We start from the raw sequence: 27,197 nt of genomic DNA, 5'->3' as shown, positions 1-27,197 counted from the left end.
AAGTAATTTGCTCTTCTACAGTGAACAGCGGAAATAGTAACAATGAGAATGACTCATAATAAAGATCTTGGAATTTCCATCACATTAGATTAGTAAAAACATCTTCAGAAAAAAAATAAAAAAATCACATAATAAACTGCTGAACAGTTCAACTAATAAAACTCCCAGTGTGAATAACTAGACAAAATAAGTCACAATTGTATATCAGTGCTGAAATACAAATATTAATTACATTTTTATGGGAAACACCACATGAAGAAAAGTTTTTCTTCTAAGGCAATGATTTCTCAGATAGGAAGCAGTTTTTCCCTGAAATATTATCTGTTAAGAGGTAGTTGTATACCAGTCATCTAATTTTAGAGACATGATGGCTACTTGTTTCAACAGAGAACCGAAATTTGAAATACCTGCCCAAGCTCTAAGAAGATTTTTGTATTCCATGACAGTTGAGAAGGAGCTTGAAGACTGCCTTTCAGTAGAAATGTTTTTCCCAGAAGAAAGTCAACTGATATATTTAATTTGAAATGAAAAGTAGGAAATACTATTCAAATGCTGTAATGCAATAACAAGTAGGAAACAGAGGTCATGTTAGTTTTTTATAGATGAACATTATAAAATTGCTGTTTGAAATTTTAAAGGTCAGCTGCTGAACATGTATGTGAGTAAAGAGATTTTCCATGTAGGATCATCCAGACACCAAGTAAAGTTGGCCTCTTTAACTCAGAGGACACTAGAAAAGGGGCATATTTAGGAAGTGAGAACAGAGACTCTTTGTCAATGGACTTCCTGACTACTCTTGCCATATTTCCTTCTGATGCAGCACCACTTACTCTTAAAATTGTTCTACATGTACTGAAAGTTTTAGTTGTGTGTTCTAACTTAATCTCTGTCTGTACTTAAAGATTGTATTTGTGGTTTTGTGTTTTGGTTTTTTTCTGTGCATGTGTGGGCTTTTTTGTTTAGTTTTTTTTTTTTTGTAAATATGTTGTATTTTGAGAATCTAAGTTATATGCAATATGTTCCAGGATTTTTCAGTCTATTCTTAGAGTTATTTTGGATACCTGTTTACAGCATTTTTTTAATACTGCATCTATGTAGTAAGTACCTATATATGGTTTACAATTTTCAGTAAATGATATAACACATGAAATTGGAAAATATTTAATGAATATTGTGATTAGGGAGAGTGTTTCAGTTTTTTGGTTAGCTTTTAATTCTAATTACTGCACAGTACCTCTCTTCAATGTCAATGAAGTCAGAGATATAACTGAAAAAAGAAGGTGCCACTTTTCAGGTAGGGAATGAGAATTTGGCTATTCTGTACTCTTGAAGACTGTCTTGAATAACTAGCATGTACATGCTGTGATAAACCCTGGGTCATGATCCTATGATTATCCAGACTGGGGACCTAATAAAAGGCTGATGCAAATTCCTCTTGGGCCAGAGGCTTTTATTGTGTCTGTGTGGGACAGAGGGCATGTGGAAGGGAAGTGGAAGTTGGATGTGAAGCAAAAGGGGTTTATAGCACAGGTAGGAAACGAGAAGCACTCATTTTTTTCAGAAGTCCAGTGGCTGATATATTTCCCCCTAAATTAATGTTATATTTCTGTTGTTTGAAGCAGTGTATTCTATGTAATAAGCTCAAGTTATAACTCTAAAGCAAGATGTATTGTCTAATATATTTCACACCAAATAGGTGTGTATAGTTTCCTATGCTGCCATGTTTTCTGATATTCCTCTGTCCATCTCCACTTCTTTTGGTGTCCTTCTTCACATGTTTTAGAGCTGCTCCAAGTGAAGAGTCTCAGTGGTATTTTTTCATCCCTTTATATGTCAATACAGAAATAAAACCTTTGTTTGAAAAATGCAACTCAAAATTATTACAATCCATCTGAATATTATATAGCATTCTGTGCTGTAAATAATGTCTAATTTATAGGTAAATTAATAGTTGTATATGTCTCCATCACCCACAGCCTTTCTGCTGGTTTCACAGCACTCTGTGCTGCATTCACAAAACTTCAGGGTTTCCAGATCTAGGTTCAGTAATCTTTAATCAGATCCTTATTGCTGAGTTACTGAGAGTTACCGAGCAAACTAAGCCCTGGAAACATGAGATGTGAGGTACTCCCTCAGGTTGCAATTAGCAGAGACCACAGCAAGTGGTGAAATGAATATTAACTGAAAGACTTGGTTTTGATTTCTGTAGGTTAACTGAAAGAGAAGGAATAAAATGTCACCTCAGAGCAGGACAAAAGGTTGACAGTGAGATGTATCATACTGTCATAGGGTTTATATATTCATTAGTAGCACAGGGAAGATCAGAGAACTGTGGAATCATTTAGGTTAGAAAAGACCTCTGAGTCCAACCATTGACCCAGAATTGCAAAGTCCACTATTAAACCATGTCCCCAGGTGCCATATCTACACATCTTTTAAATACCTTCAGGTTGGTGACTCAACTGCTTCCCTGAACAGCCACCAATGCTTGACAACCTTTTCAGTGAAGTAATTTCTCCTGTCATCCAATCTGAAATCCAATCTGAAATCCAATTGCACCCTCCCTGGTGAAACTTGAAGCAAAGACAGAGAGTATCAGGTGTCTGAAATGCACGGATAAAATTGTTTTCATAGTTAAGATTGGAGAAAGCTGAAGAGAGAACCTCAGAATGCTACAGTAACATACTGATTGACCGAGGCAAAAACACCGTGAGGTGTTGAGCTGCTTTAATAAGATAGAAAAGCATTCAACAAACATTTTGGGATTTATAGAGAGTATGCCATACATCTGGAAAGAATTCAGTTTTTGTCTTCCCATAATTTAAAAAGAAACAGCCAGCGTAACATATAGATCACAGTCCCAGGAACTCCCAGTTTATCTTGTTTAGCGGCTTGCTAGAAGGAAACTACACAATTAGGTAAGCAATTCCATTTAATTACTAAATCCCATTTTAAATCTTTTTGTCTGTAGTCATTACAGCTTCCACCAGACACGTGTTCTAGAGCTTGAGTACAGTTTCTGATGTCTGTCTTGAATGTTTTCTAGTTTCCATACTCAGCCTACTCATGGTTAGTTTATATATGTGTCCCAAAGCCATCACTGTAATTTTCTCTTTTTCCTCCTTGGTATCTATCAACAAAATCAGACATTTTCTCAACTTTTTCTCCTACATAAATATTTTCTTAATTTCCTCTAATCATCATGGCTGTAGTCTCTGAAATGCATAAGGCATATTTATCTTAATTCTAAGGATATCAGAAGAAGACCATTGTTCAATGCATTGTTCAGTGTATCACTATTAAACGAGTACCTAAACTTTTATAGCACTAATGATATCAAATATCATTAATCTAATCACAATGTTGATCTACTCTAAGAGTTAAGGGGAATAGTCAATACAATTTTCTCACATTGTGTCACAGATTAGCCCCAGTCAGAACTAAGCCCCACACAGCTGCTTGCTTACTTCCCCACCAGTGGGATTTGAGATAATAAAGGAGACAGGACTCATGGATTGAAATAAAGTTTAGTAAGTAAAGCAAAAGGTGCACACACAAGCAGAGCAAAACAAGGAATTCAATCATCAGCTAATTGCAGCTGTGGCAAAAGCAGATTACAGCAACTTTTGAGGAAGCTCACACTGCTTTGTTGATAGCAAATGTGTGTCTGCAGTTACTTCTCTTTCTCAGATCTCACAGTTGTTATTTTTTTCTTATACATTCAGTTTAATATGTTCAAGCTATGACAATTTTGGAATTGATCAAATTTACCTTGTTGAGAAGAGTATCCACCAGTGATACCATTTCCCTAAATTCTGGGCCATTGGTACTTAGCTTCCACTGATGAACGGCTTGGGCTGGAAGGGGCCTTAAGACCCATCCAGTTCCAACCCCCTGCAGTGATGGGTCCCTGACCTGTCAGGGACAGGTTGCTCAGAGCTCCATCCAACATGATCTTGAGCATTTCCGGAGATGAGGCATCCACAGATTCTCTGGTCCACATATTCCAGTGCCCCACCACCCTCACAGTAAAGAATTTTTCCCTAATATCTAATCTAAACCTGTCCTCTTTCAGTTTGAAGCCATTGTCCCTTTTTCTGTGACTACATGCTTTTGTAAATAGTCCCTCTCCATCTTTCCTCTAGGCTCCTCTCAGTTACTGAAAGGCCATCCCAGAGCTTTCCCTTTTCCAGGCTGATTCTCTTAGCCTTTCCTCCTAGCAGAGGTTCTTCATCCCTCTGATTACCTTGCTGCCCCCCTCTGGTTTTTCTTCAACAGATCAAAGTCCTTCTTGTGCTGGTAAAGCTTCAGTGGATTCCAAACTAGGTACTACATCTGTGTAGTTGATCACACTTTTGGAGAGATACAGATCCTTAAGCAGTTCTTTTTCAGCAGAGCTAATTTGCTTTCAGAGTCCCTAATATTTAAAGTGATGAGTGTCAAGGCTGTCATTACACAGCACTGCATTGAGCAGAGCTGATATATCCTAAGAAAAGAGAACCCCATATTTAATACAATATTTCAATCTGTGTTTGAAAGGTGATCTACGTTCATTCAAATTTGACTTGGTCATATAGGACATTTAGAATAAAAGATGAATACAACCTGACATTTCATGACATGCCCAACACAGCAAACTCAATATTTGCCTCCTGTAATTTTGTGAAACACATATTTCTGTATTCATTGACATGCTATTATTTAAAATTTTGATTACTGAAGTGCATTTTATTTAAGAATCTTGACTTTAAGTAATTCATCAAGTCTTTTCATCTTTTGATAGCTAGGGAATGGAATGTGTCAGTCTTCACCAGTGATGTGCCATCTGCAGGAACAAGCTCAAAGGTTTATATTGCATTGTATGGAGATCGTGGCAGTTCAGGTCCTATTTTTCTTGATGGAGAGAAGGGAAAATTATTTCAGAGAGGCAATGAAGACATCTTCACAGTAAGTAACATGTATTCATTGTTGCCCTTTTGCTTCCTGCCAGGTTGCATGACATTTCAAACTCTATGTGATAAAAGGCAGCTTTTTGTATGTTACACATATCTAGAAATGAGAAACAACACTTAAATGTATAGCTAAATTTAATATCCTTTCCCACTCACCCAGAGCTGATTTGATGCAATATGTTTATTGTCTGTTGAAGAACTAGTGTTTTATTTGCATAGTGCCCAAGAAAATACCAAGAAATGTACGACAACAGATACTTGTTTTGTTTGCAAATTTGAAACAGGACTACAATATTAAAAATTAAATGAGGAAGTGAGGAATTATGATAAAAATTTAACTTTGTTAAACACCTGCTGCTTTAGTGAAATAGTGGCAAATTTTATGCCTGTAATAAATCTATCTGAAACTACTTCTGCTTCCAGTTACACAAACAAATTCTTCTCAATCAGTCTTATAACATAGTGATTTAGGTGAGCCAGACTAGGTCCCTTATCACAATCTGCATAGCTTGAGTGTGTAAATAGGATTGTGAGGGGTTGTCTACAGGTGTCTGCTATAGGGCCATATGACAAATGGGTGCTTCCATCATTAATATCCAGCATAGCAACTCCCCCTCTAAGAAAAGGTGGCAGCATTGATGAAGAACTCACCTTTTCCACAATTGCCCCATAGATGATTGGGATGCAGGAAGTGCAGGTCTTATCCCTTTTCAGCCTATGGAGTTTCTCAGAAGAATCCAGCACCCCTGATACAGAATTTCATTCTCCATTTGTGATATCAAACCAGCCAGATTGAAAGGAGTGGATAAAACAAGTAAGCAGGTCCTGACAGATTAAAAGACACTCTTCACAATAGATGTTGTTGGCTGTTTGCTATTACTGAAATTAATTTCACCTACAATGACTTTTAAATGCAAAATATGGAGGACAGTCCCATTGTTTGAAACCTAGGATTCCCCTGTTAGGCAAGTATTCATAGCATTGAATACAATTAAGGAGAACCAACTCTGAAATGTATAGAAAGAGAAAAGGATCTCTGACTGCACTGTATTTGCACATAGCCATGGCCTGTCCTCACTGCTTTGTCTCTTTATCATTTATACCACTGAGTTCAGAGAAATTCATGATACAGGGAACTCAGTTCACACCCATCTATACAATGTCCATGAGAACATGAAAATTAATTCTATGGAAAACAACAGAAGGAGAGAAAAATCAAGCCTACATTATAACAAAATAAATTACACAGTGAGAAAGGAAGACTGATGGTGTACTTCCAGTTCCTTGAAGATAAGCTTTCTATTTCTACGCTTAAGTTCATAGTAAGGTTGTTTGAATAACCTTTACACAAAGTTATTCCTTCAGTGCCCTGTTATCTGTACTGGACATATTCATCCAGCTTGCCCAAGAGCTAATCTTTCAAATACAGCTTTTTAACTTGATTTAATTGAAATTATTTGTAAAAAGAAGCATCAAAGCTGAACACAATTGTTTCCAAAAAGTGGTAAGACATACACCCTGGAGGGTGTATCAGAGGTATGAAGCTCAGAGGTATGTGGGAGACAAAAATAGTTTTGGAGCAGGTTGCTAATATAGATGCTGAACTGAGATAGATTTTAGGGTCAAGATGCTTTTGCTTTCAGTCATATATATGGTCTCTATTCATCTCCCAGTGAGGCAAATATTCACTCAGGAATTACCACAACAACTTCCTGAAGATATTTGAATATGATTGGCAGGCCAATAGGATTTTTGAGGGTTGTCTTTTAGAAGACCCAAAAGTCTAAGGATGAAAGACTTGCTTAAATGTCAGAATATTTAATTCCTCTAATTAAAATCTCACCTTACAGTTACTAAATTAATTTGTTTCATGTCTTTTCTTTTTAGCAAATATTCTGTTTCATTAGTTGTGTTTCTTTCACAGGTCAATACTAGGAACGTAGGACATCTCTACAAAATACGAATAGGACATACAAATACAGGGAACTCCCCTGCCTGGCACTGCAAAGAGGTAAAAGCAGTGAGAAAGAATTTTATCTGTCCAAATCAGTCACTATGACATTGCATTCAAAATATGAGTAAGAAAAAAATCCCTGGGATTATATTAGCTTCATCAAATGCTTTCATCTTCATTTAAAGGATTACTTATGAAGGAATGTTTTTTTTTGTGGAACTAAAGCAGCTTATGATGTCTGGTTTGGCTGTTTACAATTTAATACATTAGGTTTCTTAAAAAATGTGTGGCTGGGCAGCAAAAAAGACTACTTAATTTAGCAGATATAGTCTGAGTCTTCTACGGTCTTTGCATGCTATAAAGTGCCTAGGATTTGTTTAAACCCACAAAATCATTGAACCAAGTCTAGCCAAGTTCTCCCCAAATCTGTGGCTGATGCCTATGGGTCCCTATGTACAGCACCAGAGCTACATTGCAAATGTTTCTAGTTCTGTGTCTCTGATAAGAAAAAGACAATAAGAAGTCATTTTCCCTCCTTATGTAAAAATTATCTTGATGCAGGTTAAGCAAATATAATAGAGCAAAGAGAATGATCTAGTTGCACTTCAAGGTTTGGTTGGGAAGCATAATATATAGGTTTCTGGACTGGAAATTAAAGGATCTGACTTTTATCCTATATCCAATGTGATACTATGTGTGCCAATTATGTGCTACGCAGGCCTGAAACCCTTCTTCTTTGTACCAGAGTTTCTTATCTCTCAGTTGAGAGACTGCAATTTCTGAAGAACTTCAGAAGCTGCTGGTGAACTCAATGTTAAAATTATATTTCACGGTATATCTAGATCTATCTAATGCAAAGTTCCCAGTGAAGTCAAATATTCATTGATCAGTGGTCAAAATATCTGGCTATTTGATGCTTGTTTTTACCTGGGCCTGTGACTCAGAAGGAAGACTGAGATCTGGGAAGTGTTAACTGAAGTTTAGGCAAGATCCTGTGAGTTCATACCTCTAGCCAGTTCATGTGTACACTGAAATACCATGTATTATCACTCTAAGAGGTTTCATGATAGAATTATGGGGATTATTTCTCTTTCAGTTCAAGTGATGACTGCCTGATGATAAAACCTAGGTATTTGTTTTCCAGCTGTATTGAGTTTTGGGGACAGACATTTGAGAGACTGAGGAAGTCTGACAAAAAATGAAAGAGAAAAATGAAAAGTTATTATTTTACTTCTGTCCACCTAGGATATATTAATTGAAATCAACAGTAAAATTAAAAAAAACTCAACACTTCAGTGTGTTCCATTAGTTATTTATTTATAAATTTTAATTGTCTTTTTATGGAATCTCAGTCCATCAGATACAGTTTTTAGAGAGTGGTTCATCAGCCAGGGCCAGGTCATTCTCTCTTTGCGACTTTGTGCGCAAAGTCAAAAAAAAGAAAAAAAAAAGAAATACATTCAAACCCTACAGTCAGAGACAAAGGAATGGATTGATTTCTAGACTTCACACAAGAGGAACAACCTACAGACACTTAGCATCACTGTTTCCTGGGAAACCTACTTTTTTTTTCAGGAAGAACTAAAATTAAAGCAGCGTGTTCTACAACCACAGACCTTTTCTGGTAGTTAGGCACACTAGTTTTCCATGAGTGTCCCATGATTTCTGTGTCTGTATCTGTACTGAGATGATATCAGACCAGGAAATGTCCACAAAGCTGCTGCTTCTCTAATCCAAATTTCCTTTTCAGGCTTCATCAGCAGATGTTGTCAGGCTAAGGTGTGCCATGTTTTTCAAACAAGATGAATCTTTGTCTTTAAAGTTTAATATTCGTGCAGCAAAAGACATAAAACTGTTTCCAGAAATTCTGAGTTTGTTCAATATTCAAATTAAGGAGATTAGATTCTGCAAAGCACAGAGTGAAGCTACAAGTAGGAGTGTCTTTCCTTCCCTCTGCTGATCCAAAATCTAGTGTAGATATGGGTATAAATTAGCATAATCAAGGACTATTAGAACATGCAGCAGCCTCTGAAATGCTTACTAAGGAGCACTTTGAAGTACAAAATAACTTAGCCTCTTTTCCTCCTTCAGCTGGTGTGCATATGGTCCTTTTGCTGCTACGTGCTTGAAGGTGGATATGGAAGTAAATAATGTAGGGCATTGTGTAGGCCTCAGCTGGTATTGGGGCTAGCACTTTCATAGTTTATTTATGTCACAAGGAGTGTTGAAGAATCAAAACCTGCCCCTTTAATTCCTGTTCTGCTAAAAGTATAGGGAATGTAGATACAAGCATTGACAAGCTCCCCAGTGAGAAGTTCCGTCTTTGGTAAGCCATGCCACCTAGTGCCAGCCCCCACGGATGTACCAGCTGGAACAGCAGCTGTGGCTTGTGGGAGTGCTCCTGAGCTGACAAAATCCTGTGTCTCGGTTGCACTTGAATTACTCTGCCCTGAGCTTTCAAATATGGCTGAGTGAAAAGTCAGATTTGGGCAGTTGGATCCAGGGAGCAGAAATGCTGTGGTTTTGTGGTCATCCCACAAAGATGTACCTGCACAGATTTCAACAGCATCCCACACTTTTCATGTTCTGTTCCATCTGGTCTGAGATCAGCAAGTTAAATTGGAATTCTTGGTGCTATTTAGGTGCAGTTGCTGAACCTTTTCTCAGGGGAGCAGTTCTCTTTCCCGGCACATCAATGGCTGGCTGAGGATCAGGCTGGTGGGGAAGTATCTGTGGAGCTTCCTGTTTTATACCAGGGTCAGCCTATTCTTCCAGGTAAGCACGATACCACATCAGCAAAGTCAGACCCCAGACTGATATTGATAGGGGTGATTTTGTTGTTTTTCATCAGGCCCTCTGTTACCTTTTGGCTGCCACGTCACTTTTTCTGCTTTCTTTTCCTGTTGTTACTGTTCATACTCAGGTAAAAGGTTAAAAAACTCTGGAAAAGAGTCGAGAGAGTCTTTAATGCTTTGAATTTCACACGTTCTTTAAATGGATTCCTTGTTTGGTAAGATTTTCAGTGCTTGTGTTTGGTTTAAAATAAAGGCAATAGTAAAGACATGTCAGACACGCAAACACCATGAGACCAGCATATGAGTCAGGTCACAGACTCTGTTTTCAATAAGTGAGGATTATAGCTCCAGAATTACTATTGTAGTTGCTGTTTTAGTCTCTTTCTGGTAAGTGGCTCAGATTCCAGAGTCCTTTTAATTTTTGGGTGTGGAATAAAACTTTCAGAATAAATATTTCAAGGGTCTGTAAGTGTTAAAATCTCCATTATTCACATGGAGGTTTTATTGTAATTCTAAAGATGAATGATTCCAAAGGATATGAAAATTATTGGCTGTTGCTGTTGCACTGTTTTTGTGTCCTGATCTACCACACCAGTCCCTGATGTTGCTATAAAATCCCTGCTTTGCTATAAAATTGATCTGCTTGATCAATGGAAAGGGAGTGGAAAGTCTGTGTTTGTTCTTCCTTTCTCTCCAATTGGCACTGTCCTTTTCAGGAAAATTTCTAAGAAAATTACAAGGGCTTAGCAAGATCAGTGTGTCCTGGGAGAGATGTGGGTGAGGGGGTAAGAATGCTGTGGCAGATTTGCATCACATTGAGGCATGGTGCTAGAGGAGGAAAAGCCATAACCCCACTGGTATTATTTGTGCTAGGACTTCACTAGAACAATATCCACCTGGGACATTTCCTCTTCTCTTCCCCACAAAAATCATAACTGCAGAGGACAAAATTAATAGGATGAGAGAAATTTCCGCTCTGAGTTCTCTAAAAATTATGGAACCCCTTTTCCAGAATGTTTAACAATTTATCAGTGCTTTATGGTGTGCCTGTGTTCTCTTGTGTTGATCCTGTAAAGTAGAAATTGTAACAGGTATTTCAGTGGTAATAGATATTGTGGGTGCAGGCTAGAGGCAGAAGATATATACAAATAAAATGGAAGGCCAGAAAATGGCCCATGGATGTGGGAAAGCATACCTTGGGACAGTTGCTCTTGTCATAAGGTGACCTGAAGTTATATTTATGCTTCCCTGTGATGTCTGAGCTCTGAGATTAAGAACCTAACAAGAAGATCAGAAGAAACAGGTTTGTGCCTCAAAAGTATGTTTTAAGAGAGAAAGAATAACGAGAGAGGTTTCCCCCAGTACTTAGCAACATAAAACATTAGGCTCATAAAGTGCTCTAGAGAGGGTCCTGTCCACACTAACCACAATGAATTTTGGTCTTGGGTGGTCATGATCTTCATGACATGAGAAGCCTCAGAGGCACTTAGCCTGCTTCCTCACAGGTTTGGTCTCTTTGGCCAGGAGATTATTATTTTTTGTATAGGGGGACATACAAACACACTGGTATAAAAGTGCCTCCTCACCCCTTTGAATAAACACTAATTAATGATAATTGACATACTACATTGAATATGCTCTATTCCCCTATTTGCAGTATCTGTTCTTCCCAAAAGTTCTCTCATTTAAATATTCTGAGGTGCAGATCTCAACAACCTCAGTTTGTTAGCACATAGTGCTAATAATGCCAAGGTTGTGGATTCAATCCCTATATGGGCTGTTCACTTAAGAATTGTAGTCAATGATCCCTGTGGGTCCCTTCCAACAGAAGGGAATATTCTGTGATTCTCTGAACATCCTAATTTTTGGGCTCTTTCTGAGTAGCAGGTTTCAATTGTTTCTGAAATAAAGATACAATGAAAGATTTTTATTACCAAGTAATCTTCGGTGTATGAAAAGCACAAAGGCACACTTACAACCAACCTCTCAATCTGCATTTTGTAGTTAACAATTTCTCCCTCACACATGGGAGAAAGAAAAGAGCTTCTGTGCATTTCTACCTGATTCAGTGTAAAAAGGGTCATGCAGAAGGCTTTGGAGAAGGCAGTTTCATCTCTGATTTAGTAATTGAAAGACGGCCTCTGTGTCTTTTTGCCGGTGTCATATTTCTGCATGAGACAGTGAAAAGGGAACACAGCTTTCAACTTCAGAGAAGATAGTTTGATAACAGAACAGTGAAGGGATCTGGATTCAATGTGAAAGAGAGATGATGAGAGGCACTTTAAAACCAATTTCTGAATAAAAAGAGGCTGAAACACTCTCTGATTTAACATTCTTTTTTATTCAAAGGAAGAACATGGGAATTAAACTGTTAAGAAGAGTTACACAGACACTTTGTTACTGTAATGCTGGAGGACTGAGCAGCATTCATTTGACGTTTTATCCTCTGCCATTCTACTTCTGTCCCTGTCTGCTCATAGTTTATGACACAATCATTAATTATATCCTGTGAATAAATCAGGGTTACACAGTCTTGGTAGCTGGTGGACCTTTGCTTTTCTTCTTGCAGGAATTATAAAGTAGGTAGCTATTGAAGGAGGCAATTGTTGCGATAGAGGATTGTTGTGGTCCTATGCATGGAATTTTGGTCCAGAGAGAAATTAATTCTCTTCCTCTGCTGTGGTCTGCTCATGGGACATGTGTTCATGTGGGTGTTGCAAAGAAAAAATTGGTCAAGCGAATAGATCAGGTAGGGACATATGAAATTATAAGGGTATAATGCAGTATGAATTAACAGTTGCTTAATGAAAACTACTTTGAGTATTGAGGCAGGCATACACTGGGAAAGATAGTGCCTGATTCTGCTGCTAACTAAAGAATGTCAAAAGCTTCTGTGTGTTAAATGTGGCTGATCTTTGCAACATATTTCAGAGGAGCTCAGAGGCTCTGATCTCAAAATGAGTTAGCTCTCATGTCAGAAGGAAACTACCACTAGCATTCTGTGTGGGCACATTAAAACCTGTGCAGGCTGTTAAGTGTTTTTTCCAAATTGTTACCATTATCTGAATTGAATTCTTTAAAGAAAGCTTGTTTAGTAACAAGCACAAAAAATACCATGTAAATAAGTGGGAGATAATAGTGAAAAAAATAGGATGAAGGGAAGAATTGTAACACTGAGCAGCCACCTAGCATAATTGCAGATACAGACTGATGGTAAATACATCTTCAGTGCTTATAAAAGGAAGGTGTTTGGCCATCAGAAGAGTGAGATTTGGAAGCAACCTTCTTCAGAGAATTACAGCCAATCTTCATAACATGTTTCAAATAGAAACTGACAATTGAATGATGATAATGTTGATGTCGTTTCTGACCCAGTGATTCAGAAACTCTTTTCTGTTTGCAAGACAGAGAAGCACACAGACATCTACCCTTGTAAGAAGAGCTTGTGTGCCAGAAAATAAGTTTTTCTCTTCCCCTTTCATTCTCTCTGTACCTCACCTGGTCTAAAAAGACATTGTTAGTGTATGTTGGCATAAATTTTGCTTTTCCCATGTTAATACTGAAGATTACGATTGCATGTTTTATCTTAATTCTGAATTTTATGGAGCTCCTGCATCTGCATTTTAAGGACCACAGTTTGATATTGGTAGATATTTTTATGTATCATAGCCTTCAGTTTCATTAGGTTTTGACTCAAATTTAATCTTACTTGCATTATCCATTTTTATTAAGTAATTAATAAGTAATTAAGTAATTATTAAATGGTTTAATTTTATTGAATTTAAGTTTAGTTTTTTCCTCCTAAATTTATATCCTTAAAAAAAATTCCATATGGAATATAGAGAGGTTACTTAACCCTGGAAACATTCAAAGTCAGGCTGGACATGGCTCTGAGCAACCTGAGGTAGCTGAGGATGTCCATGATCATGGCAGGGGAGTTGGACTAGGTGGTCTTTAAAGGTGTCTTCCAAAGCAAACCATTCTAGGATTGTACCCTAAACATGAATGGCTAAAATAATAAAACAGTGAGTTTTCAGGTCCTTGGAAACTGAAACGATGGTGCTAGGTTTTAGCCTATTTGGTTAACCAGTACATTCAAAATGATAATGGCTCCCATTCCTTTTTACAGTTTTGATCTCACCACTTACGGTGACTCCGATCTGGGATTTACATTATTTACTTTTCAGTTTATGATGATTTCAAATGATGCTGCAGGACCAATACTGGGCATTTAGAATTAACTTCTGTTTGCATTCCCCACAAATGACAGCCTGGGACACAACAATAAATGTAGAAAATATAAAAAACATAAAAGCAAGTTTGTATTTTATTTTATTGAATAGCACTTTTAATATTTTATACTCTGTCCTTGACACCGGTGTATTTGGACTCTACAGCCAGCTAGATGTTATTGTAACTATAATAGTGCCTGTGATATGAAAAGTTGTCATCTTTTATTTTCAGTGACTGTCTACAAAGTTCATGTGACAACAGGAGACCTGTGGAATGCTGCAGCTGAGGCTGATGTCTATATTTCTGTCTATGGAGAAAGAGGTGATACAGGATCAAGACAGCTGCTCAGGTCACAGAAATCCAAGAAATTTTTAAAAGGACAAGTAAGTGAAAGAGCATTTTTGGTGTCTTTGGCTGGCTTTTCTCTCTTGAGTGGGTGGTACATCCAAGAAAGTTGCAATTAGAAAAGAGATGATCACTGTATTCCAATGGCTCCCCAGAATTCCTTAATTAAGTATTCCCTATTACTTTCTAATGTTATACCATTGCTTTTGAAAGTGAGAATTTTCATTTGTAAAATAGGTAAGCTGTGTACTTTTGGTTTTCATTCTTCTAAAAATTTGGTTTAAAAAGCGAAGAGGAAACAAATTTTCATTTTTTATCTGCATTTCTAATGTTGACATATGCTGTAATTTGTATGTGCTTAGCCATTCAACTGATTTTTCTTTCCTGACTCTGATCCCATTCATTTGAATGGCACTACTCTCATTAGCAAAGTGATCAGGCTTCTGCCACTGTTTCAGCTAATATTTCAAATGATGATCTTGACAAAAGAGTTATAAGGGTTTATGGGTATTCGCAATTTTGTGGCTGAAGAATGCTATGCTTTTTAGATTTTTCTGAAATTTTGTTGGTTGATTACAGACTGACATCTTTGCTGTTGAAGCTGTGCACCTTGGATGTTTGTACAAGGTTGTAATAGGACACAATGGGCTTGGATCAGGTCAGAAATCTCACTTTCACTATACTCTCAACCATTATGTTAAGAACAGCATCTGACAGTAATTTTTACTAATCCCTATAAAAAACTGTGGAGAGGGGGAATGTTTGCATGTTAAGACATTGATTGTGTCTTGTATTAGAGTCAAAATGAGCCAATATAATTTTAGATGGATTAGCATTATCAGTTACACTGTAAAAATACAATTGAAGATTTTTGTAGCACTATCTTATCATTAGACTTCCAGTTAATGGTAAAAATTAAAATGCTTGAAGTCACAAGTCCTACTTTTCCAACTCTTGAGCCTAAATACTGTAAATATAACTTATTTTGGGCCTATAAGTTGCTATCTAATTTTGTTGATATTTTGTTTGGCAAAATGAATAAGTCTCATATGATGGCAATGTTAAAGGAGGGAGGGATGTAGCCAGGGAGAGACCCAGCAGCTTGCAGGCCCATAAGGAATCTCTAGAGTACCTGGAGCAGGTACTGTCCTCTCTCCAGCTCTGAGACTGGAGACTCTTGTCTCCAGCGAGTGGAGACTGTGGCTCTTGCAACCTGCCAGTGTAGATGCAGATTTTGCAGTTCCAGTAAAAAAGAGAAAACTACAGGAAGTCATACATAATTAAATACATAAATTTTTCTCTCATGAAGAAACTTTTTTTTTTTTTAACTTTATTTCTTCGAAGGAAATGGATGGTTTCTGGAAAAAGTTGTGATCAAGGATCCTGTAACAGATTTGGATTATACTTTTCTTTGTCACAGGTTAGTTGTGTTTGATTTGGGTTAAATTTTTAATAAATTTGTAACTACTCTTAGTTTTTCTCCTGAAATGCCCTGTAAGGGGAAATACATATTTCCTAAGAAGTGAGCTGTCTGATTCTTCTTACAGCTCTAAGACTTGTATCTGCCTCAAACATCTGGTGCATTTGAACTAAGGTAAAAGCAGTAAAAAGTCCTGCCTGGGGACTTTCCATTCTTGCACCTTTTGAACTATTTAAGATAGGCTTTTGTTACACATTTCCCATACCCAGTACCTTGTATCTGACACCAGCAGGTTCATCCATTCTTCCATGTCATGCAGTGCAGTCAGAAGAGTGGCTTGCTGTCTTTCTAGCAAACTGTTCCTGATTTACTGAAGTTAGTATGGAGACGAATGTGGGGTTCAGTCAGCTCAGGATCAGACTTTAAGGTCCTGTGAAGTGGCAATCACAAATGCAGCTACCTGACCACATCCCCTTTAGTCATGTGCTTTTCAGCCTCTTGCTGAGCTGCAATGTAATTTGAAGCAATCCCAACTTCCCTGCCTTTTCCCCTGTAGATGCTGCTGCTCAGAATCTTCTGTTCTGTAACTCATTTACAGTTTTATCTATGTCTGATTAATTCCCAACACCTTGTGGAAAAATTTTAATCTATAACTATCAGTGCAAATATTAGGAACGGTAAAGTCCAGTCACGTAAGAGTCAAGCTGCAGCCTGCCAGTGGCACCCCAATTCTATTTCCTGGTCTCACTTCTCTGAGTGAATAAATAACTGCCTGAGACAGCCCAGAGTGAGCGATGTGCACACTGAAACTGATTTATGTGTGAATAAGGGCTTTCTGCCTATCAGATACAGCACCTCATCCTTGCCTGACCTAATTTTGAGTCTGTATTCTAGATGAGATGAACTGCTATGAAGAGATCTATAATGCTGGCTTCATACATAATTTAGGGAGAGTTCAACTCCATTTCAGGCAGAAAAATACAGGGTATGTGCTAGCTATTGTTAGAGTTTGATGCCGTGCTTGCCGTCTTGCTCTGGGTGTGTGAATGCTTTTGACTCAAATGGAGTTAGACTTACATAAGTAGATGTGTAAAAAAGGCATTGTGAAAGTATAGTTCAGACATGGTGAAACTGTTGCCACTGTTGGATTTGCCTCCTCTTATAGGGATTTTCAGGGCACAGAATAATTTGCATCTTGCTGTAGTCTTCTTGCAGATAGGAAGAACAAACATCGTGACCACTGCACAATTCATTATTGATCTGGGATGAATATGAGCTCACTGATTTGTAAAAATTGGGTTAGGCCCTTGTACCTCAGCCAAAGAAAGCATTTACTTATGTTTCACCAAGAACAAGAAACAGAAATAATTTTTTGCCGAAGTTAATCTCTTTTTACTAAAGCTGGATTTTTTACTGCTGTTTGTCAGCCTTGAGACTTTAATGCATAGGACAGCAAGTATCGATATCCAAGTGCCATGCGTACTTTGGAAGTTGCCAGTGAAGGTTATTACTGAAAGAGGTTCTGGTTTTTAGGTGGCTGGACCAGGGACAGGATGATGGCAGTATTGCTAGAGAACTGCCTGTGACAGATGCCAGCACATTTCCAGGAAGTAAGTGAAAATTGGTGGGGGAGAAAACTCTCTCAAAGGGAAGAAAGGATCTCTGTAAATTAATTACACTCTTTTTATCTGCATAGGACAAGAGCTGGAACTCAAGAGAGAAAAAACTGTAAGAGTATATATTTTTATTTTAATTTAAACCATTGAAATTATGCTTTGAGTGAAATCAGGTCAGTTGAATGCTTTGTAGGACAAATTGCTGCATATCATCTCATAAGTCTTTTCTGTTTGTTGTTTACAAAACTAGTGGGCTGCAGAAAGGTGGAAATTTCAGAAAGGCATTACACTTCAATTTTACAACAGGCTCACCCGTGGCTTCATTTGCCTCTACCCAGACAGCAGAGTTGATGCTCTTGGTGACAAGAAAAATAAATATGGTAAAGTATTTTCCATCTGGATGTTTGCATGAGAGATACAAGGAAGAAAGACTTTAACGTTGAGATTCCTAAAATGGATAGGAGTGGATAATCACACTAAACATTTTCCTTGCTTAAAATATGCATGTATTAGTGACTATAAGGACTCAGAAAATCAGAAAATATATGCTTCACACACACACACACACACACACACACACACACACACAGAGACACACACACATGCACACACATTCTCATATGGTGTCTTGTTGCTGGCTTTCCTTTATCAAATAGAAAAATGTCTTGTCTTCAGCAGTTTGATGCTTCCACAGAACTCACATGTCAAGGACAGCTGGAGTGTTTTGAAACTAGATCCATCTAAGATAACAAGTTAAAATTTTTGTAGAGTTCGTTAATAAGGAGTATAAATATGTGTGTATGTGTACACATATATAGAATATATGTATAAATTAATTTTATTCTATTTTTTTTAACTGATTTTAATAGCAGCCTTCCAGTTCCACCCTTTAGCTTTACTCCTATTGCATTAGTAGCACTTGTCTCTAATACATGTTGTATTAGGTACACATATTTTATCCCCTTGGTAGTGATGGAGCTGCTCAGTCTTTCTGACATCTCGCCAGGGACTTTACACAGAGAACTTACACAGATCTTTTTGGAAGTGATAGAATCTTTCAGAACACACCAGAGTGCATCAGGGCACCGCAGGATTCCTCCAGAGACAGTTGCATCTTACAAAAAGGCAACATAATGGATTGGTAGAACAGTTGCTCAAAAAAATCGTTGTTGTCCCTGGGAACAACAAAAATGGCAAGAATTTACCTTTCATCACTATTTTGTAGCTATAAGAGTTAATCATTTGGAAAATTGGCCAGATTTAAAATTTGAGAAGCCATGAGGTATGCTGCAGGATTTGCTTTACAAATTCTATTATGGATATAGAGAAAATGAATTTTCTTTTCTTACCTGAGAGCTTTATGTTCCCTACATCATCTGTTATTTATCATCTAAATTCATTGCTAGAGCCCAGTTCATCATGCTGGAGTTCTCAGCTCCTTTTTATGGATTTTTTTTTAAGCATATGTGCTGATAAAAAGAAATTTGTTCCTTATCATTACCTCTCAGGGCTTTTCTCCTCAAGGCAGCAAAAGAGACAGTAGTCCCTTGATGCCCTTTCCTGAACAAATGAGAGAATTTATTGATTGGAGAGGTCAAACTGTTGAGTTAAACACTGAATTAATTCTTTTCCCTTGAAAATGATAAACCATTGATTGTAATTAAATGTAAATATGAATTAATATACTTTCATATTTCTAACTTTTTTTTTTTCTTAACTCTTAGGTCTTTTTGATGTAAATGTCAAAAGGGGAAATAGATGTATATTCAGCAGTCATGAGATGCCATCTCTTGCTCTTGCGCTTGTCAGTGGCCGTGTAACTGGAAAGGTAGGAAGAGGTGTTACTGATTCCTGCTTCATAAAGACATGTCATTCTCTGATTGAAAAAAAAAAAAAAGTTTTAAAAATCTGTCTAATAAATATTTCCAGTCTGATAAGGAGTGAAGAATTGCAGAACTGAACCCAGGAAACTGCTGATAAATAGGTGACTTTAGAGATAGGGATTTGTTTTCTCACAGTTTACTTTTTTATTCTTTGGTTGATTTCTTTAATTCAGATATACCAGACTATTCCAAGATGTCATTTATATTTGTTTGCCACATGTTGACAAGATACCTGGAATACCCTAATGTCTCCTCTTTTTCGATAAGGAAAAATTCTCTGGCTTGAATTTTGATGCTCCTTTCCTTTGTGTTTTTTATTTTTTTTTTTTTTAAGTAACATGCCAGTCATAAAACAACTGGTATAATCCAGGGTTTGTTTTGATGCATTTTGATTTGTTTTAGCCCAGCTTCAAGTCTTACTATGATCTTTCTTCCTCATCACTTTCAGTATACTGGTAGGTAAATGGAGTTGTAGAATCCAGTTCCTTCTGATCAGAGAATCAGAGAATATTCTGAGCTGGAAGGGACCCACAGGGATCATGGAAATCTGACTTCTGGTCCTTCACAAGACCAGAATTTAGGTGGGAATGTCCAGGTACCTCCCCTTGTGAAGGGAAGCTTTCAATTCTCTGGTGAAAGGCCTCAGAATAGAGTCTGAGGGTGCTTTGGGAGTCTTTGATGTTTTATGACACCTTTAAGACAGGATATCTGTCTCTCAGGTGTTGGAGGAACAAAAAGGCTACATAAAATTGCAATTTGCCTCATATTATATACTTAATTGTACTTTGAGGACATGCTTACTTACTTGTTTCACAAGTACTTCTAAACTTCATACAATTTTTCCTTTACTTTTATAGATATATTGTATCTAATAGACTGTTCTTTTAGCTTTTTTTTCAGAAGGTAGTGCCTTGAAAATTAAAAATTTCCATAAAAATATTGGCTCTTAGTTGTCTTGAAAATTCTAAGATGATGTAAATCAGAAGTATTATCAACTATTAGAGGTATTTTTAGCATTTAACATTGATTTAAATTCTAGTTTTATTTAAATATGAGGATGATGATAAGTGGATAAACTATTTAAATATGTATTATTATTTATTGCTAAATGTTTTGATAAAATATTAAATTATGATTTTTTTGCAATGAGATCGTAGAGCCTGCCAAGCTAAAGAGGCAAACACGGAGTAAAGTGTATTGCTTTACTATTTCATGTAAATAGTATGTAAAGAGTACCATATTTCATGATTCTCTGAGTGTTTTCTGTGAGGACAGTATAAATGAATGAAGACAAACAGAAAAGGAAACCATGCCAAAGATGGGCCAGTGCCCAAGAATTACTGTGGTTCATTTCCTGTCTGTGTCACTTTTATACTTCTTTACCATCTTTATAGGCTGTGACAAACTCTCCAGCTGCAGTACCTAGGTATCTTTTGTATTATTGTCAGTTCTATGTCATCTTACAATGAACTGTTTCTCTCAAATTCCACAGGGTCCACAATTTCAGTCCTTATTAGGACCGCAAATCTGAAAAATGGAAAGATTTTTGTATTAGGCTGCTAGGATTATGGGAATTCAAACAACACAGAAACTATACTGTGATACTCTCAGGTTTGGATTTTGCCGTATAGTTCGCATAATTTATTCTTCCTTCTTTGACTATGTTAGAGCAAAGACAAGGCGTGCTGTGAGCTCCGTGTTCACCTCCAACCAGACAGCTGTGCCATTCTTGAGTCAGCCAGCTACCCAGGCCACACTGTGGCTTTCAATCGCCAAGGCAAAGTAGCCGGTGAAAGATCAGGATACGCTGGGCTTTCCAAAGACTTTGTTGTGCACGTCAAGGTAAGGCGGGCAGAGGGAAATTAGGAAGACTCCCAGTTACACAAGGTGCTGTTAGAAAGCGGATTATTTCTAGCCGAGTTTCAGAGGTTTGCGAGCTAAAAGGGGGATCCTGTTCCACGAGGTGGAGCTCCACAACAGTTTAACATGTAGGCGGCACCTGGGAAGGCTCCCCTCGCTGCTGGCCCCGGGAGAACGCTGCCCACACCGCAGCTCCTACCTGCAAACAGGCTGGGCTGGAACACGGGCAAGATGAGACCCTAAACTTCCTAGCAGATCTTCGAAAAGTAGCTCACGAGAGCTGCTGTTGAAAAGAGATAAGTTCCTTAATTTGCCACTCTCCTTGTGCTCTGGATGTTGTGCCGTGCTGCTGAGCAAGGAAAAGCAGGGATGCTACAGATTAGGGAAGGATTTCCACTGCTGGTTAGTGCCTGCACAGAAAGCAGCAAATATCCAAAGACTGGAGGTATACTTCAATTACTTGAGACTGACTCTTTTATCTTTCACACAAGGACATTCATGAATCAGTGCTTAAATCAAAACAGTAGGAGCAGCATCAGTATCAAAATTTAATACGGAGAAAAGGAGTGCTGTTCACAGAGGACTTTTCGTTTCTGATCTAAAGGGTGTGTTTCACCATGGTGCCATCATTCTGCTCAACACAAGCCTCTGCCAGGCTCTGTCCCTTAGACCTGATGGGAGCTGCAGTGGAGCAGGTCAGCAGCAGCAGGAATCCTACTGGAAGGTGCATAAAATTGGCTCTGGACTCTGCATGTTTGAAAGTGTGAAAAAACCAAGAATGTATCTGAAGATCAAAGATGACCGGTGTGATGGAACAGTAAGCAATTCTTGTTTGCATTTTCCTCTGCAGATAGTTTGAGTGAATTGTCAGTGATAGGAGAGAATCTTTTTTAATTTGCCTGGATCAAAATGACATAAAACTTTGCTCAGATTTAATTTGTTTCAAATCTTTTCCTTCATTTGCCACAGAAACTCTAGAAAAATAGAGCAAGAGAAGGTGTTGTGTTAGTTTGGCAATTGATTGAATCAGTGAAGATCTGATTATATTTTTAAACTACTGAGAATGTGGATGTAGTTAAAACTTATGTACTGCTAGATAGATGATGTAGATAAAACCTATTAAAGAATAATTAAGACATATGCAACTGTATATGTAAACTGACTTTTAAAGTGTGTTTCTGTTCATCTACGTTAATATTTCTCACATTTATGTAAGAAATATTCCTTCATAATTTTTATTTGGGAGTTGAAGACAACTGAATATGAAATAAAGCTGTATAAGTACTCAGATACGAGGTCCGTAAGAGTTTTGTCATTGCTTCCAGTACACTTTCAAAGATTAAAATGCTTGATCCATATTTTGAATTTAGGCTTTGTGAGTATATTATTTTTCAGCAGTGTTCCACCAGTGGATCAGGAGGTCCAGATAAAAAGTGACATTGGGTAAAGGTTTTGAGATTAAACTTGTAAGTGCTATGAAACTGAGGGAAAAAATGACATTTATTTAATACATGTTATATTATGTTGCATTAGCAAACCTGTGCTATGTATAAAATTTGTATAGAAATACCCTATGTGTTCTAAAATAGCTATTTTCACATTTCTTAATCCTCTGGAAACTGTTTAAGTGGGAAACTCCTTTGAATATATCCTAGTTTTTGCCTAAATCCTAACATAAATCAGAATGCTTTCACTTGGTCTTTCACTTCCCTGACTTATGTGATTAGTTTTTCTGGTTAAAGGATTAAAAAGGGATTAGGTACAGGTATGTCTCTGTGTGTGTAGTAATGTAGCATGTTGTGAAGAATGTAAAGTTAATCTGAAGTATTACTGGAAAGTAGTAATAATTAAGACTTAAGAAACATCCTCTAGTTACATTAATTCAATTGTTGAATTCATGTTTCTGTTTTCAATTTCTTAGGGCACAGGTGATGAATACTGTCATTTTAAAATTGAGAATAATTTGGAAACTGGATCTGTGAGTCTGGAATCAGTGAGAAATAAAGGGATATATGTTGGTCTTCTGCCAGATGGCCAGACTAAACCAGTTGTTAACACTGGGGAGAGAAATATCTTCTTCTACCCACAGGTCATCAGATGTAAGTGATTTCTCAACAGCCTATGGATTTACATAGTAATTAATAGTTTTAACTGACAAAATTCAAAGCAATAGTGTAAAAGATACATTGACACAGTTTCCCTTGTGTTTCAGTAGTTTTAAAACTGAAAATTTTATTGTAAGCACACTTAATTTCTCCTACATATTCAGTTAACTTAATTCCTTCCTAATTTAAAATAATAATTATAATAATAATGATAATGATACAGTAGTTGTCAATTGTTTTACTACTAAGCTTTTGAAAATGAGAATTGAAACAATGGACAAGATAAAAATGGCTTTGACTTCCTGGGTTCATTCCCCATTCTGGCCACCGGTTTTGGAAGCCTGTAAGATGTCTTGCTTCCAACTCTAACACAGTTTTTCCCAATTTCATAGGAGAATTAGTAGACTTTCAAGAAGGCCTACTTGTCAGTGTTCAGTTTCTTTTTTAGTGATGTGAAATACATCGTAGTCCCCACCCAGTATATTCATTATGTCATTCCTCTGTCCCATAGTCAGATTTGAGAACTATTGCAGCCAAAATGTTTCCTCAATAGAGAGCTGACCTACTCAACAAGCCAGGACTCAGAAACTGGGTCTCAGCACACTCTGGATCACTGTCATTGGATAGTCTGCTTGTCTTTTCCCCTTCAGGAGAACAAAGTTTTTAATTTGGTGAAAAACTGGCTACCAACGCCAGCTGACTTACATGATAGCTGCAGGAAACTACTCTACAGGAAATGTATTCTTATCTGGTGAACTTGACAACAGACATCAGGAAACGAAAAAAATCATGACAAGGCTAAGTGGGCATCAGTTTGCAATTGAGAAGTTGGTCAGGTTTTTTTCCAAGCAGAACAAACATTTCAAAAAGAGAGTATCAAAACCTACAACCACTCTTACTGTTACATGCGTATTGTGATCGAAAGTCACTATAAGTGTATCCTTGCTGTTCCATCCCTGCTTGCTGCAGGGTGATAGGAATATTTTGATCACTGTGTCCTTGTAGAAATGAGGAAATTATTTGTCTTTATTACCTTTTGGAAGAGCAGTGTTTTCAATAGAAATTCTCAACAAGACAGTGCTTATTCATTAAATAAAGCTAAATGTTACCGTGTCACAGGCTTCAACCCCTCTAAATCTGTGTTGCTCACTAAAAGGAACATAAAAAGGAGCTAATATGTTCTATGCAAGCAATAAATATTGCCTTTTTCACATTTTCATATTAAAAATATCAATTTATATTATTAAAATGGTCTCTAGCAGTTTTCATTTCAGCATTTCCACTGTTAAGAAAGGAAACATTTTAGGGGTGGAGAAGCTTATTTTGGGGAAAGTTAAATTTTAACAAGTCATTTTATTCCTACATCAGTGTTAAATTTTTGCTTAGATTTTTAAAACATTGAACAGATTTTAATTGGTATGTCAGTTTTTTTTTTTTTTCCATTTTTTGTAGCATTCTGCTAACAATAAAGATTTTTATGTGTGTTGTGTGGAACAACTGTGAGATCTGTTGCTTGCTTCTGAGAAGAAAACACCAAATGGCTTCTAGCTTGACACAGATTTTGCATTTCATTGCTTTAGTTGGCCGGGAAAAGCCTATGGGAACATCTGCAGCACCCAAACAAGAGAAGAAAGAGTTCAGGGAATCTCCATTCCAATCAGGAAAAGCCCAGGAGCCAGAACCTCAAAGGCCTTCAACTCCCCCACCCTCAAGTAAGTGAGAGTTTACAAACCAGCTGTGGTGTGTTGTTTTATGCTTGTCCTCTGTGCGTGTTTGCAGAGACTCACCTCAGGAAGGACAGTGAATGGCTTTTTATTGAATTGGTTTATTGATTTTTATTGATCATTGAATTATGCACACAAACACAGTACATAAAATACATTGTCAGTCACTCTTTTTCTAAAAGGAGCATTGGAATGTGGTTTATTGATAAGGCAACAATCAGCTTTTAAAAAAAAATTAACTTATTGATAGTACTTATTAGTAACTTATAGTAACTTATTGATTGAACGTTTCTGTGGAAATTAAGAGGTTGATATGGTGCAGAACCCTATCTAAGGCTCACTGAAAGAATGGAGTATTTCCCTTTTATGCTCTCACACTCATGTTTTCAGCTTTATGGTTTACTGGAAGAAAGAGGAAGGTTTTGATGCACTGCATGCTACATCTATACCTATGTTTTGGGAAGTAGGAGTAGATAATGTTCTGGTCATGCTTCTGGAGTCATGGTCTAGTAGGCTTTTTTTCTAGAATAAAATGTTTTATCTTTAGCTAAAGAAATTGCATAAATGGTCTAAACCAAGAATTTTTGGAATATTCAGAGTCCTAGTAATCAAGCTAAGATAACGAAACAAAACAGGGACTGATATGTCTCTTAAATAGTGGGGATGATCATGTTTGCTTCCTGCATCTCTTATTTCAATCTATCCAAACACCCTGACAGTCTGAATCATGTCATATCACCATGAAAAGCAGGTGGGGTAAATGGAAACTACTGAGCTGCAAACAGCACATGGAGGCACATTCACAGGGTGGAAAAATGTCTGATACTTTACAAGGGCTTTAAAGACAAGATCATATTGCAACTTCCAGTATGAGAGACATGCTTACTCAATTACAGGTATTCTCAAAGGCATTTATGTAGCAAACAATTCAGGTGGGTTGCTGATTTGATTTCAAACGTGATCCTCAGACTGTTTCAAAGTGTAAATGAAAAGTTTGGCTGTGTGACCAAGACATCACATTTGGCACCCTTGTTCATAGGGTATAATGGGAAGTATCAGGCAGGATTTTAATTAAATTCAATTCAGCCAAAGTATTCTAGTTAAATTTCAAGCATAGGTGTGAATCAGTATAAATACTTAATTCTTTTTTCCATTTTTAGCTCAAAACACCCAATTTCTGATCTATCAGACTTAACCTTGTATCATTGTGTCAGAACACCTTCCCAAAGTATGGTGGGTTGTCAGCAGATATGCTGTGTCTGAAACCCATGGCAACAATGCACAAGCCATCAGCCCTGTTTCCAAAGAAGCTGGATGTTTTTAGGGTTGGATACAAAGGACCTTTTTATAGAAGCAATATCTGCCGTGAAATTGGTTACATAGAGTCTATAGCACTTTTTAAGTAGTTTTTCTGGCACTCATAAATATAGATTCTGCTTATGGAAAATGAATAGAAATATCAAAGCTACTCTGTCTTTCAAATAAAATGATCGTTTTTTAGTTATATACTTTTCACTCAACATATGACATGTACAGGTGAGCCTTAAGTTTTAAACAGATATTCACTAAATTGTCATTTTCTATTTTTCACTTCCAGTTAATATTTGGAAAAGGGTGATGCTTGTACTGAGTGTACAATCCAGCAGTAAGCTTAGCAGGCAAACTCAGATCAGATAGCTCTTAGACTGACCAGACCCTCACTTTTATGCCTGTGTCTGGTAGATGTGTTTTGGTTTTTGTTTTCACAAATAATAATTGATTTAGGATACATTAAACTGAAAGCCATGCTACAGCTTTTGGGACTTTTCCCATTGCAGTGCTCCTCAAGAAACTTCTTTCACTGTACAGAGATGATGTCAGGTCCCAGCTTCCACTTAAAAGCTCAGACATCATTAGTTTCCATGACACAAATGCAGCCTGTGACCTTGAGAACACCTCTGTGGTTTGGTATTAACTAAGTGTATCTCTGAGAAATGCCCTCTATATCCTCCACATTCTTTTCCTGTATGTCTGGTATTATTAGTTGCTATTAATTTTTTAATGTATTTTACTTATAAGATACAAATAAAAATGTGATCTCATTTCCACCTCAGATAACACTGGAAATGATGACATACACAGGTGTAATAAAAATACATCAACTTTATTGCACAAACTTCTGCTCCAGAGATTAGTTTTCCTGATAGTTCATTTTAAAAGTGTCACTCAATCATATGGTCTTCTGAGACAATATCTTTTTCTTTTTCTGTTGCATTTAGGATAAGTAAGTAAATTGAAAAAAAAGTTATTTCTGTGAAATTGTGGGAAAGG

The 27,197-nt window shown here is 37.1% G+C and overlaps 1 protein-coding gene across 1 annotated transcript in view; it reads left to right on the top strand.

Annotated features, from left to right (window-relative positions):
• RP1 (RP1 axonemal microtubule associated) overlaps window positions 1-27,197 on the top strand; it is a 204,109-nt gene that overhangs the window by 53,215 nt on the left and 123,697 nt on the right. Inside the window, exons 6-19 of the mRNA XM_088065349.1 lie at window positions 4,784-4,947; window positions 6,877-6,963; window positions 9,549-9,681; window positions 14,166-14,317; window positions 14,859-14,937; window positions 15,624-15,699; window positions 17,233-17,309; window positions 17,396-17,427; window positions 17,566-17,695; window positions 19,040-19,143; window positions 20,867-21,040; window positions 21,663-21,875; window positions 22,980-23,157; window positions 24,744-24,875. Of these exons, the coding sequence (XP_087921475.1) occupies window positions 4,784-4,947; window positions 6,877-6,963; window positions 9,549-9,681; window positions 14,166-14,317; window positions 14,859-14,937; window positions 15,624-15,699; window positions 17,233-17,309; window positions 17,396-17,427; window positions 17,566-17,695; window positions 19,040-19,143; window positions 20,867-21,040; window positions 21,663-21,875; window positions 22,980-23,157; window positions 24,744-24,875 (1,731 nt within the window). The remainder of the gene's footprint in view (window positions 1-4,783; window positions 4,948-6,876; window positions 6,964-9,548; window positions 9,682-14,165; window positions 14,318-14,858; window positions 14,938-15,623; window positions 15,700-17,232; window positions 17,310-17,395; window positions 17,428-17,565; window positions 17,696-19,039; window positions 19,144-20,866; window positions 21,041-21,662; window positions 21,876-22,979; window positions 23,158-24,743; window positions 24,876-27,197) is intronic.

The sequence above is a fragment of the Pseudopodoces humilis genome, chromosome 1 (assembly GCF_049639895.1).
Source record: "Pseudopodoces humilis isolate 2021_Gansu_Grassland_sample_001 chromosome 1, ASM4963989v1, whole genome shotgun sequence".
NCBI classification, from domain to species: Eukaryota; Metazoa; Chordata; class Aves; order Passeriformes; family Paridae; genus Pseudopodoces; species Pseudopodoces humilis.
This window is presented reverse-complemented; position numbering and strand designations above follow the sequence as displayed.